This window comes from Crocodylus porosus, unplaced genomic scaffold (assembly GCF_001723895.1).
Source record: "Crocodylus porosus isolate Cpor-Errol unplaced genomic scaffold, CroPor_comp1, whole genome shotgun sequence".
NCBI lineage: Eukaryota > Metazoa > Chordata > Crocodylia > Crocodylidae > Crocodylus > Crocodylus porosus.
Window position 1 is genome coordinate 1590826 of NW_017728947.1, and position 15220 is coordinate 1606045.

Consider the following 15220-nt stretch of genomic DNA (forward strand, 5'->3'; position numbering starts at 1 on the left):
TTTTACCCACAGTAGAACTTCTTTCAAAATTGGAGTCAATCCTCTCAAACCCTGCCGCTGCTTCATCAACTAAGTTTATGTAATATTCTAAATCCTTTGTTGTCATTTCAACAACGTTCACAGCATCTTCACCAGGAGTAGATTCCTTGACTTGCTCGATGCAGGGTTGCCACAAACCTTCAATTTGTAAAAAATGCAATATCTGCGAAGCGCAATAAAGCGAAGCACAATAAAAAGAGGTATGCCTGTACTGGCCTCAATATTCGAGGCAGGCAGATATTACAGATGTGCAAAGTGGGCCCTATTTGATTCGGACTCAGCCCGAATCAGAGACAGTGATTTGATTCATTGACTCAGATCACGGTCCCCGATTCGATTCGGCCAAATCTGAATCTGAAGATTTGATGCCAATTCAGAGAATCAGCAATTTGGCCAAAGACACATTTTTAAACGTTTTTTCTATATACCTCAAGGCACCAGGCACAGGTCGTGAATGCTCAGAAGCTGGGGCAGATGGAGTGTCCCACAGGAGCACAGGGGGTGAGGGGCCCCCTAGTGCTTGGTGGCAAACCTGGAAGTGGACCAGAAGTACTTCCGGTCTACTTCTGGTTCTGCTGGGGAGCACACTGGGTCCCTCCCAACTCAGCAATTGGTCGCAGGGGGACCCCAGGTGCCCCCCCAACCCAGGAGGCACCAGTCGCCAAGCCAGTGGGTATAGGGGGGCCCCCAGTACACTCCCCAGCAGACCCGGAAGTGGGACCAGAAGCACATCTGGTCCACTTCCGGGTCTCCTGCTGAGCGTGCTTGGGACTCCCCCCACACTTCTGTGAGACACTCCATCTGCCCCACCATCTTGGGTTCCACTACAGGAGCTCAGGTGGGAACTATGCCCCCACCCCACCTGCAGGGAGCTCCAAGCCCCATGCTCTGATATCATGATTGGAAAAGCAGGGGCTGGGAGATCATTATCTCCCAACCCCCACTCTACCATTGCAATCGGGAGCAGGGAACTGGGAAAACCTTACATCCCAGTGCCAGCTCCATGGTCATGAAACCAGTGCTGGGAGATAAGGGTCTCTCTAGCATCAGCCCCATGGTTGTGGAACCAGTGCTGGGAGCTTATTTCCTGCCCAGCAACATGAGCATGGAGCTGTGAGGGGGTGGGGGGAGGGGAAACAGGCTGGGGAGCTCGTTCCCTGTTCAGCTTTGCATTCGTAGAATTGTGCGGGGAATAAGCTCCCCAGCCTGTTCTCCCCACCAGTTCTGCACTCATACAGCTGGGCAGGGAACAAGACCCACAGTCTATTCCCCCCACCCCCAGCTCCATGCTCATGGAGCTTTGCAGGGAACAAGCTGCCTAGCCTCCATCCAGCGTTCAGGGTGGGGGCTGGAAGCTGTCCTGGTCAGGGACAGGTCCCTGCCCTGTGCCCCAAACAGTTGATCAAGTCATGGGGCTTTGACAGAGCTGCAGGGGTCAGGTAGGTCCAATCCCCCTGCCCCAATCTCCTGGTGCGGCATCTAGTAATGAGCTAGCTGCTAGCTGCCCCACTTGTGGATTGGGACAGGGGGCTGGGACCTGTCCCTCCGCTGCAGTTCTTTTCATGTCCCCTGCCCCTGATCAGGCAGCCAGAGTCAGGAGGTCCCTGCCCCAGCAGCAGGCAGCCCCCCAGTGCCCTCTGCCAGCCCCTAGGCTAGCATGCAGATGGAGCCTAGAACTCCTTCTAGTGGCAGTAGGGGCCCATTGCAGGACTGTATGAAACGTGGTGCAAAAAGCAGCAAATTTATTCCCTGATCCCTGCATGTGTAGATGCCTGCCCCAAAGCACTTACTGCAGAGTAGCTTACATCACAGTGAACTTAGGCCAGATCAAATACATGTGCACACATGCCCAATGTACAATAAAAACCGAGCACTGTAATAATGTCCAGTATACTTTTTGTTAGAAACTTTATTGCAGAAGTTACAAAACAGTTAAAAAGCCAACAAGACACTATTACTGTAGCAGATATTAAAGTACTTTTTATTCCTGTTTGTCTACAGAAAAAAAAGTGTGAACGTTGTAGCAGAAATTATATTAATTATACTGTGCACTACAGTAATTACATTTGTAAATTCATTAGTTTTTCAACAGTGTAACATTACTTCTGTGAAACTGCTGCAATACATTTTATGGTAGCTATTTTGCTATGCTGTATAATAATTCTTTGGTGTTTACAAGCTCTCTTTTAGACAACTGCTTTGCACGCCCTATCCCTCACCCATTATCATCAGGTCTCTATTACTCAGCCAGATTCAGAAATAATTCAGCACAACACCTTCAATTAACTACATCTACAATTTTGCAAAAGAACAAATTGCCAGGAAAAGGCATGAATGAAATGCAGGCGAAGAAACAGAGCACAATACATGTGGTCAAAAAATGTCTGCGCACATGAAGGGCCAGAAAGGGAAAAAAAGAGCCTTCAGCTTAGGAGCCTTTGCCCAGACAAGCTGTGCTTTATTACCTAATGGACAAGCTGTTATTGGCAATGAAATATCTTGGGTTCATTGATTTAGTTAACACATCTCACTTATGGGTGAAAGTAAGAATTACAGTCTTTGTGCCACAGATTTTTTTAAAAGTTTGATTTAATGCCAAATTTACTTTGATATTTCAAGAGATTCCTTCACTGGTTCAGTTGACTACCTGCATAACATACTTTTGTAAAGAAGGAACACAACAACTCATAGAGGCTATCACCCGAAACAGAGACAACAATTTTCTTCTAACAATCTGGGACTCCAATATTATTGTCTTTGGAAAAGTTATTTTATTTCTCTTTTTGCTTATAAATTCTAATCTGAAGGTGGGTTACCTCCAGCCTTTTCCTTGAGAGAACATTCACCAAAAATACTGCTAAGGTGATGCATCTGTAAACAAGCATCAACTTTTAAGTTAACAAGTAACAATTTCAGCAGCTCAGAAAAGCAGACTGCAAATCAACTGAGTAAATCTACCAACGATGCAGAGGAGAATATTTCAGACAATTTTAAGAAATAGCCAAGTCACTGCCAAAAAGATGAAAAAGTAGAAAAAAATTAATTCTTACACAGGTAGATAGCAGTGGTTCCCTGCCAGCATTCCTGGCTTTCAGCAACAGAGGTCAATCTCATCAATATAAAAAGACCAACTCCTACTCTATTTTTATGTGATAAGAAAAGTTCTTTAAGCAACAATTTCATGTAAACATACTTGTCACATCCACATCCTAAAAAGTGAGCATTTCTATACACTCATATTCATAAAAAAAAAAAGCCATTTTAAATAACTTTCATCACCTGTACAAATCTTACCTGCTGCCAAAGATAGGTTCCCCAGAGGCACCCAGAGCTGAATAGTCCATGCCATAGAAATTCAGCCCAAGAAGAATTTTACTTCTCCATTTGGATTCTGGATCTAGCATCTGCACACAGGCTCTTACCCAGGGAAGAGGTGAATTTGGACCAGGCCTGTTGGATCGGTAATGGAACAAACAGCAAATTTTTATTTTCATGAACCCAAAAATCTAAGAGCCACATTACACAAACTATTAGTTGTGCTTAATACCCACATTCCACAGAATAAAAGTGCTCTCGCTCATTCACCCAGGTGGGGCCTAAAAACAATAAAAATAACTTATTTTGGATTAAGGTATTCTAGACTAGGTACAGACATTAAATTTATTGTACAGTAACAAAGCGCTCTACAGCCATAACAAAACAGATGGCCAGGGCACGTAGAACACTGTAAAAATGGTAGATAGCACTTTAAGGTAACCCTGGATGGATATGGCACATGACCTGGTGCCATGCATGGGCACGCAAAGCCCTCCAGCCCTACTCATCTGGGAAGTGCTTCCAGTTTATAAGGGTAAAGAGGTAGCTGGCTAGGGTTTCCACAGGTCCGAACAGCCATGCATGGAAGCTCCCACCCCCAACTCTGCAATCGCAAAGCAAGGGCTGAAAGCTCCCTGCTGCAGAGGGACATTGTCCTCGCATGGGCTCCAGCAGTGGAGCCCACTCCAGCAAAAGGCAGTTCCCAGGGGCAGGGAGCAATCTCCCGCCCCCTGATGCTCAACTAACCAGGAGGAAATTTGCTGTCTACACTTGCCATATTGAGCAGTAATTACTCAATAGTTAATTTGCCATTTGCATTTGCAGGTAGCAAATTAATGGCCAAGTAGAGGAAATTACTGTGCAGTAAGGGTCAGCATGTGTAGATAGTGATTCTTACTATGCAGTAATTAATTTTACTGTGCAGTAAAGCATCTCATGTGATGCTCATCAGATGTGTCCAGTTATGCCAAAGATGCACATATGAAAATACCTTCACTCATGCAACACCCTATATGGTTCTGCACCTACAAAGATCTAAAATCAAAGTGAAAAGAACCTTACGTGGAGGATCAGAACCTTTTGGGAACCTCGGACACTTAATGTCCATTAAAGTTCATAGGTATTGAGCATCCAACTATTGCACAGCTTTGAAATCCGAGTTTTCATTCATAATCCTATCCCCTAACCCAAAAATCTTACATTTGTTCAAGCAAACTAACCACCCTTATTGTAAATCAACCCTTATGTATTTCACAGGTACAAAAACGGGTATCAAGTTATAAGGTTACCTGTTTTCATCTTTGTAGCCTTACCGTTGTGGGGCTGAATAGTCATAGGTCATGAGACTGAAACTGTCCACTATTGGGGCCAATTGATCAAATTCTTTTTTTGTGAACATCCCCAACTGGTTACTCCTTTAAAAACAAATGAGACAGAAATGATACACTTTAACTTTCTCTCTTTCCCATTTGAAGAATTTAATTCAGTTTGTTTGATCACATAAAAATTACAAACTTCCATTTTGAAATTACGTTGAGACAACTTGGTGAAGTTTGCAAAATAAATGTTTCATAGATTTCAAGGGCCTATAGTCACCTTAACAACTGCCTCCGGTCTCCTCCTATCTTGTGCAATCTCTCTCTACCTTGTCAAATCTTTGTCTATCTCTTCCAGATCATATTTCCCGTTACATTCCTATCGTTACCTTGTTCTGCCTTGAGGACTAATTCTTTATACCGCAGATTCCAAAAACATCAGTTCTCACAATACACCAAAGGTATTTCCACTTCGATATAGTGGAATGGTTTGCATGTCTCTGTCAAGAGTTATGTTGCCAGTATCATGGCATAGCTACCAACAGGTTCACCTGTGCCAAAGAGGTTGAGGGGTAGAGACCAAATTAAGAGGAATACCCTAGTTCTTCAGGTTCAGGGTTCAACCTCAACTAGTAAAAAAGCCAGGGGTCAACCTCAACTAGTAAAAAAAGCCAAGAAACCAAAATGAAAATAAATGCTTATGTAAATATACTGAATACTGATGTATTGCCCATGGGAATGTAGCAAACAATCAAACAGTAGGAATCCACAAAAATTAAAAAAAAAATTCCGATCTACTGTGATTTCTGCATGTTCTCTGCCACAGAAGAATTGCTCTATTGCCATATTTACTCATATACAAGATGAGTCCCCTGCCCAACCCCCCCCAGTCAGCATGGGGGGAAAGCCATCATCTTATAATTGCATACAAGACAACCTCATTAAATACCTTGTCTATCACTCAATTGCTGCCAAAAGCAGCATGTGCTCAGTAATTCAAACCAAGTATCAAGTTGAATAAATACAGCCAACACTGGACCTGACCATAAAAAAAAAACATGGCCCATATTTGGGTAAACATACTGGAGTGAGTGACTCCCATAAAAGGGCAGTTACTTCCTCAGGATGGAACATGTGCCATGTCTGGAGGGACTGTAATACCAGGCCAGCACTTGCAGAGGCCAGAGCAAGCTCTGACACCCTCCCCTGATGCTAAAAATGCTGATGTAGACCTTTTGTTCGTTTCTTTGCTTAGGTCTTAGAAAACAAACAAAAAAACTCCCCACATAGGCAAGTGTTACCTCCACAGGAAACTGGCACCAGACTTAAAATTACTGCAATACTAGGGCAGCCAGAAGCAACCCTGACACCCTCCCTGTGGTGCTAAAATGCTGCTACATTTGATCTTAGCCAAAAACTGAGATGCTGATAGGAACGTACCACAAGGATAGATTAGTGCAGCCCATCTGAATGACATAAATGACAGCGCCCAACATGCTCAGTCCCCCTCAGTGCCAACTCTTTTCCAAGTCATAGAGAGCCACTACATGACATATATTTTTACTTCCTCTTCACTCCAGCAGCACCTTTCTTCCCTATTTCCAAGTTTACCTATTTCTTCATCAGCCTTAAATGTCTTGCAAACACCAGCAAGCAGGTCCCCAAAAACAGCTGACTCAGAATTTCTCTGTTGCATATGATTAGTGTGGTCCTAGCCTCCATGAGGTAGAATTCAACCAAGTTGCACTATGCCTCATATGCATATAAACGTTTGGAGCATCCCAGGACTTGTGACAAGAACACTCTGTTCCAGTCATGAATGGGAGGCTAATTAGCACATGAAGCCTTTGGGCGTAGGAGGAGGGGAGGCTGGATCTGGAGTATACACATGTTCTGAGAAGTGCTGAGCTGTGAGGTCACCATGGCTTGAAATGCTGTTGACCCAGATGCGGTCCAGCCCAATGAAATATATGATAAATCATGAGCCTTTTGGTTTTGGACTAATATAACGCATAAGTGTATATGCTATACAAGTAGGTACAGAAGTGCTGCTTAAAAGTGTGTGTATGGAGTACCTGTGCTAAAACTTGCAGTAGTTTCTAAAAAAAGTAATATGCATCAATTCTGAATGAATTAAGTCTATGGGTAGTATATGGAAATTACTACAGCGCTGCTTATTTCAAGATCAGTGTTTTTAAATATGCTCCTTAGTTCCATGTTCTCAGACAAAGCAGGGTCTAATGTAAGGACGGGGGAAGAGGCTGCAGGGGAAAGAAGTTGTGGGGCAGAGGGCAAGGGGACTATTTGACCCCCCCAGGCTTATCTTTCTGCTGCAGCAGTGGGAGGGGGACAAATTCAGGGCAAGCCTGCAATAATTAGATTCTATACCTGGAAAATTGTAACAAATTTATAAATTTTTCATATGCATAATCTAATTATTGGGGAGCTATCTTATATTCAGAGTGGTCTTACATTAGAGAAAATGCAGGGGGGGGTTTAAACAGTCAAGAAACAAGTGAAGCCTAAGAGCTGGCATTTTCTGAGTAGGGCCTCATGTCTAACAAGGTTGAGAACTGCTGGCCTAGAGAGGTTTAAATCAAAGCCTACTATCATGGCAACCTTTAAACAGTTTACCTTATCTGTTCATCTACATAATTCCACTCAATTTTCAGGGAATATGACTATATTAGGCACATAACTTCTTCCCACCAGTTACGCATCTGTCGGTCAGGCCAAGTGTTTCCAATTTACATCTAAGATGCATTTACAATGCTTCCAAATATATGAACCTATAATCCAATATCCTTACCTATCAGTTATTGAAGGGAGATATAGATTTCCTCTTATTCTATTTATACCAGTCTCTTTAAAGTTTATGGCTTCCCTCTCTGAAACGTAACCCAAATTTGACTGTGAATGGAACTCAGCTCATATACACCTCACACCCTCTTATCTGACCTACATGCACAGACATCTCAAATGGCGATTCTCAAAGGTTACCTTCCTTCCAGCCAGGCATCGGTTCTTTGAGGTGTGAATAGCCTTTAGTTGTCTAGACACCTAATCAGCAATTACTCGACTAGCTAATATCAGTCATATTACAAAATACAAAATTACATTCACATTAAATATCAGGGTTCATACAAACACGAAAATGATAAAACTGAACACAGCCTAATATTAACTACAAATAGAGACCAAACACCACACTGGTAAAACTAATTAGTAAAATATCTCTAAATAACACCCCACAGAACTACAAATCAGTCCTGCCTGTGTGGGTTTCTGACTAAGTAATGATGCAATTCTGGGTAGGAGTTATTATTACTTAGTTTTGACGATTGACTTATGAGTTCAAATAGTTTCAGAGCATTGAACAAGATGTATAGCATTGAGATCCAATTACCTGTTCATCTCTTCAATGCTAATACCTTTTTGAACCTGACTGTGCAAGAGGAAAAATGCATTTCCTTATTAAATTTGGTCACTTCCTATGAAAACCAACTTTAAGCAATATTTTTTGATACCATATGAAGGATAATGGAGACTTTACAGAACTTTGGAGATGACAGAAAGGGGGAAAAGATAAGAGGAGAAGCCTGTTTCCTGCAAGGTTACTGGAATTCTAGTTTCCTGGGTCCAAGTGGCTTGAAAGCTCAAAAGCTACTTCAAATACCCATAGCCATAAAATCATAAAATGATAGGATTGCAAGAGAAAGAGCAACAGATATCCCCTTCCCATTTCTCTGCCCAAGGACCACATCACCTTTCTGTCAAGGCTAAGATGGGGCATCATTACAAGGGTAAGAGAAATCACTAGGAGCATGCAAGTCCTCACAAACAGGGACCCAGATAAATAGCTCAATCCTCTCAAAATGCGAGACAGAATGAATTTTATGTGACATCCATGGAAGGAAGGAGGGAGAAAGACTGCAGAGTCTAGCATTTTTGTGACTTTATGAAAATATATTACTCGACAGCTATCTAGGAAGACTACAAATACACTTAATTACATCTTATTTATAATAATAGGAGAAGGAGGAGGAGGAGGAGGAGAAGGAGAGCTGTTTAACGAAATCTACCATTAAAAAAAAAAAGAGAGAGAAAACACTTATTTTGAACTCTATTAAACAAAGCAGTGTATGAATCCTATGATAAATCATATCAGCTGATCCAACAGATTAAAAGAGTGCAACAGCATTGACAGCAAATTTTCAAAGAATCTTTAAGGGAGACATTTTAATTATCATGTTGACAAAGAAGTTAACAAAGTAGAGGCTATGAAGTGGTGTGGCATAATCATTTTACTTATAACTCATTGGTGTAAGAGTTGAAACTTAATAATATTTGCAAGTCAGGTCAATGAACCTGGTAGAAGATACAGTAGAATTAAATTATTTACCACCAATATGGATTAATGTATTGGTGAATGTCTTTCTTGCTGTATGCTTTGCTTGCCTCACTAAGCAGCTACTACTTCACCCCCAGGATTTCAAAAAACAAATTACTTTTTTTTTGGGGGGGGGGGGGGGAAATCTCATGAGTACACCTCAGATTTCTCACTGGTTGCCTGCCTGTCTCACTTCACAAATTTAAATTGCAAATGTTCTGCAAGAATAAATAAAATGAACGGCATCTTTGATATTGTGTCATGATAACCTAAATATTTGTATGCAAAACATTTTTGCTCTCCCAACACCAGCAAAATGAATTTTCAATAAATTGATTTTGCTTACTCATAAGGAAAAAAGCATAAAAAGTAATTATAATGTGCACTAGATTTTAGAGTGTGTTGTATCATTTTATAGATTAAGCAGGACAACATTTTAATGAAACTCAGAAATGCAACTCGCACCCCTACCTTCTGTTTCTAAACAAACTTGTTTTTGAAGAGGAGAAATCCAAATACAAACCATGTAAAATATGGTCATCTACTCGCACCTAGGGGGGATTGTGACTGAAGTATTTCAAATAAGAAAGGATGATTAGCCAGGAACAAAGACTAAATGTTTAATTCAGACCAACTCTAACAACATTACAGAAGCCTTCTCAATTCACGGAGGAGAGAATAAACCACTAACCCTCCCTCGAAAGCAAATGCTGACAATTCCAACTCAATAGCACCAGTCAATTTTGCTCAAGCACTTTGAGGAGCCCTTAGCCAAAAGGGGAAAAAAAAAAAATCTAATTGGCCCAAAGCCTTCCAGAAGGATTTTCTCTCCAAGAATTGATACCTAAAGATAAAAACAAATCTAAAGAGTTTTGCACAGCTACCATGCCTTTCATCAAGACACTTCAAAGTTTAAGCTAATCCTAAATTCAACTGCAAGGCAAATATTTCACACAGTGCACATTTGAGAACATTGAAACAGAGTCAAAAGACTTCATTGAAAGCACTTCATAAGTCCATGATAATAAAAGTCCCATGCCTTACCCCAAAGTTTTTCTTTCCTCCAGACTTCAAATTATTTTCCAGAAATAATGGTTAATGCAGTTGCAGTGACTCCCACAGCCATTCAACAGCAGCATATAACATGCGTAAAAAGCTTGCCATTAAATGGTAACCTGACTTAAAATGTTGGTGATTTGATAAAGTGTGATCTTCAGGGGCAAAAATCAGGTGTGTAAGCACTATAATATAAGTAGTAGATTATTTAACATAACTTTATTGCACAAAGCTCTTTGCATAGCATTAACCTTGACCTCTAAAGTACAGCATTTACATACACTTTGAATTTGCCTCAAGATATTGTTGAAAGAGAGCATAATTACATCACCTGAGTCCCAACATAAGGTACTTTTTAAAAAAAGTGTGATGAAGTTATGAGAAATATGACATTTATAAGGAAGATAAAAGAAATTGGTTCTTAACAGTCTTCCGATCTATTGAAGTTATGCAATATCTGCTATAAATATTAAGCTTTAAGGGAAAATAACAAAAAAGTAAAAAAAAAGTGTTCCTTTTCCATGTTAATTAAACCTTGTTTCTGTTCTAAGAAGCAGGTGATTATCATGTGAAGTGCATCTGTCATTTTCTCCATTCTCTTCCCCCACCTGACAAATGAGGTTTCGTTTTCTTAATATTTTGCTCAGACACATTTGAGTAGTCCCACTTGCTTCTTACAAGAAATCAATTGTTCAATGTAATTAACTCTAAAACCTAACCAACAATGAAAAATTCTAGGCATTCAGTTTTGGAAACAGCCATCCAATCTAAATCTAATTCACATGCATGTGCACTGCAGAAGTCATTTTGTAAATGGAAATTCATCCAAGTGATGGCATTCATGGCATCTAGCTCAACTGCACTAGAGGATTCTGAAATCCACAAACACATTATATTATTCCTCTGGAATCTAGTCTGGATTTAACCCACACCAAGACACAGATTTTATCCAAAATGAAGCATGAGAGAATCATTAAATGGAGAAACACTGAGTATAAGAGAAAGACAACTGTTTCTTGACTATGGTATCTGAAGAAGGAAACATTCTAAATGGGTAGTACAGTCAGTTAGTCTCTTTCCCTGCAGAGAAGACCAATCCCTGCACTCTACATCAAGGGGTTTTTTCAGCCTAATTTTAGGTGGATAATGCAATACGGCTTCCATCCCTTGCTTTTGGGAAGTATACTTCCCAGATTAAACAATAGGTTTTCCTACCAGGAAATGTTATGCTATTATTTTGCTTTCCTTTATATCCTCATCCATTTCATCACACCCCTAATGACATCACTTTTTACTTGGCTAAACAGTTCTTTTCACTTGCTGAATTCATGCTTTGCACTCTGTAGATTTTTCTTCCCACTTGGTTATTGTTTAGGAAAGCGTAGAAAAAGACAACAGTTATTCCCTTAAAAGCTCCAACCACATTTCTTGTTCCTAGAAACTCCCTCCAATATCTCATTATCTTTTGGATAATGTATCCAGAACTGACACACATTCCAAGTGTGATCACACCACAAGCCTACAGAAGAAAATCAAGATTTATCTGCGTATGAAGGTCAAAACTTTACTGCCTGTTCTTCCTGTTCTCCTGTCTCCCACTCTCCTAAACTGAGCTTGATTTCAAAATACAGAAAACTCTTTAGCATGACTGATTTCAAGGTCTCTCCTGCACACTAAAACAGCTTAATTTCTGCCTTCAATTGAATAATAAACTGCTCCCCACTTACCATAATCAGCAAATTAACCTATGTTTTCTACTATGGACAGATTTAATGTTGAACATCTGAACTCAGGACTTTCGCATAACTCCATAAGCTAGTACTAGCAACCTGTTATCCTGCAATTTATCATAACTTTGTTCGTGACAGAGATCAGCAGTTGTATCCAATTCAGTATGAAGAACGAGCATAATGTGTTGGCAAAGTCAAAATCCTTCTAAGCTTCAATTAAAATGCATTTACTGCTCACCCCACTACTTTTTTCTTCCAAAAGCAAGTTTGTTAATGTTATTCTTTAATTGCCTACTACTTCTTGTTCATGTTTCTAGTAACCTGAATATTTCAGAGTTTTCTCAATTTGTTACTTCACTAGAATCCTTACAGAATAGCTATTATCAGTATTACTTGTACAAAGATCAGTCATGAATGCAGTTTTGTCCAATACCCAGTTGCTTCCCAGTTCTCCATGTCACTTCACAACTAATTGACAAAGGTAGGGTATTGCTACAGCCATTTATTCAACAGCCTACAAAGCAAGTCATCTGGAACTTCTAAACAAGGTGTGTTCAACTTTTTGCCTGCAAGCCAAATGTGCCCTGCGGAGCCATGGCACCTGACCCATGGGGCTCCCCACAAGTCAGGAAATTTAGCGGCAGAGGAGCAGTAGTCATTAGTAATATAATTGGTGAAGATCTTGAGGGAACAGCTTGAGAGGCTGGACGTCCACAAGTCAGCTGGCCCACATGGAATGCATCCAAGAGTGCTAAAAGAGTTGGCCGACATCATAGCATGACCAATGGCAAGGATATCTGAGAACTTGTGGCACTCAGGAGAGGTTCCTGAGGATTGGAGAAGGGCCAGTGTGGTCCCTATCTTCAAGAAAGGAAGGAAGATCTAGGGAACTACAGGCTGATCAGTTTGACCTCAATCCCTGGGAAGATTTTGGAAAAAAAGAAACCATCAACAACAGGCAGACAACATTCTGAAAGATAACCAACATGGCTTCGCTGCAGGTAGATCTTGCCTGACCAACCTCATTTCATTCTATGACCAGGTGACACATCACCTGGACAAAGGAGAAGAGGTTGATTTCATATATTCAGATTTCAAAAACGCCTTTGACTTGGTCTCCCATGATGTTCTCATGGTAAAATTGGGGCCTCTACAACCTTATGGTCTGATGGCTGGGGAACTGGCTCCGTGGTTGGACTCAGAGAGTGACAGTTGATGGAACCAAGTCAACATGGCATATAGTGACCAGTTGCATCACCCAGGGCTCAGTAGTTGGACCAGTACTCCTTAATATATTCATAAAGAATCTGGATTCAGGCATCAGAAGCAGACTGGCTAAGTTTGCAGACAACACCACATTATGGGAAAGTGCAGTCATGCTGGAGGACAGGCTGGCAATGCAGGCTGACTTGGACAGGCTCACAAGGTAAGCGGGTCAAAACCTGATGATATGTAACACAGAGCAATACAAGGTGCTCTATCTCAGGAGAAAAAGCCTGTATCATACTTATAGGCTCAGCAGTGCTCCACTCACTAGCACCACAACTGAAAGAGACTTGGGGATCATGACTGACCACAAGATGAACATGAGCCACCAGTGCAACGCCGCAGCCATCAAAGCAAATAAAACTCTGGCTTGCATCTACAGATGCATCTCGAGCAAGACCCAAGAAGTTATCCTTTCTCATCCACTCAGCCTCGATGAGGCCACAGCTGGTGTACTGCATCCAATTCTGGGCTCCACACTTTAGAAAGGATGTGGAAAAGCTTGAGACACTCCAGAGGAGAGCCACACACATGAATAGATGTCAAGAGAGCAGGCATTATGAGGAGAGGCTGAGAGGCTTGGGACTCTTCAGCCTGGAGAAGCAAAGGCTCAGGGGTGACTTCGTAGCAGCCTACAAGTATATAACAGGTGTACATCAGGAACTGGGGAAACCAGGGCACCCTGAGGGAAGACAAGGTCTAAATGTCACAAACTGCTGGCAGACCGTTTTAGACTGGACATAATAAAAAACGTCTTTATTGTCCAAGTCTGGAATAGACTCCCCACAGGAGTGGTGCAACCACCTACTCTGGATACCTTTAAGAAATGTTTAGACGTTTATCCTGCTGGGGCGATCTGACCCCAACTGCCTTCCTGCCCCTTGGGCAGGGGGCTAGACCCTATGGTCTCGCAAGGTCCTTTCCAGCCCTAATATCTATAAAATCTATGAAATACTGCCACCCTCCCTGGCTGCAAAATTTCCATATCTCCTCCCTCCACACAACCAGATGGGGTTGGGCCGGACCCCTTTTTCCCCACTTGGCTGAATCAGGGCCATGCCATGCCCCTTCCCCATGTTGCTGAATCGGGGCCAGGCTGCCCCCTCTACGTGGTTGGATGGGACCTTGCTGTGCAAACTTTAGGCACTGGATGAGGGCCATGGGCAACATCCAGCCCACAGAGGAACCAGGCGCTGTCCATCCAGCCCACTGGCGAAAAAGATTGAGCACCACTGTTCTAAACAGTTTATTTTCAAGATACCCCAAAATTCCCTATTAGTGCTTTACTGATAAGTTTTTCCAAAAGTTTTCCAATTTTTAGCCAGCCATTTTATATTTCTAATTGAAATATTAAGAAAGAAAAACAGTTCAGCAACTCAAGCACCAATTCTGTTTTCCTCTGAAAGTTTAAACTGTGTTCTTGTTTGATTTCCCCACTTTTATGGCAAAATTAGCTTTCTTAAAATTGAATAGTTTTGTACTTTTCACTTTGGAACAGTAAATTCAAATCGTTGATGAGCACTGGTTCCAAGCTCTCCTTTTATTCCTACAGGAAGAAGAGAAAGGACGGCATCTCTATTTGGACTTTATACCTTTTGGATCCGACATGGCTAATGAGCTAGCCAAATACATATACCACAGAGTGGCTCAAATATTTTCCTTCCAAGAAAGACTTTTGGTGGCAGCAGCAGATTGGTAGCTGAAGCTGCAGTGATAAGCAGGAATGCCATATTCTGGCTCAAGGAGAGGATGACAGCTCCCTGAAGCAGTTGTCAGAGTGAAGCAACGTTTAAAAATGGAAATAATCCACGCTTGCACTAATATTGGATGTAGCAGCCAGGTCAATACTAAGGCCTTGACAGGATTCTGCTGTTCAGTCATGAACAATAATTACTGACATGGTCCTTGCTGTCAGAAAGGCATGTGGACACGCTGAAGGAGAGTGCAGAAGGGAAAGGATTCCAGAGAGATGAAAGAAAGCTTAACACAGAGAGAGAGACAAGCTTCATACAGCTGGAGGAGGACCTTAAAAAAGAATAGCATAAATCTCTAACTTTGCTGGCCAGTATTAAATGGTATAAGGCCCTTCCTTGCCATGCCTGTTAAGC

The 15220-nt window shown here is 41.5% G+C and overlaps 1 protein-coding gene across 1 annotated transcript in view; it reads right to left on the reverse strand.

The window, feature by feature from the left end:
- Window positions 1-15220, reverse strand: part of CHID1 (chitinase domain containing 1) — a 278107-nt gene that overhangs the window by 177298 nt on the left and 85589 nt on the right. The window contains exons 8-9 of the mRNA XM_019550998.1: window positions 4668-4769; window positions 3334-3489 (exon numbers count right to left, since the gene is read on the reverse strand). Coding sequence (XP_019406543.1) covers window positions 3334-3489; window positions 4668-4769 — 258 coding nt within the window. The remainder of the gene's footprint in view (window positions 1-3333; window positions 3490-4667; window positions 4770-15220) is intronic.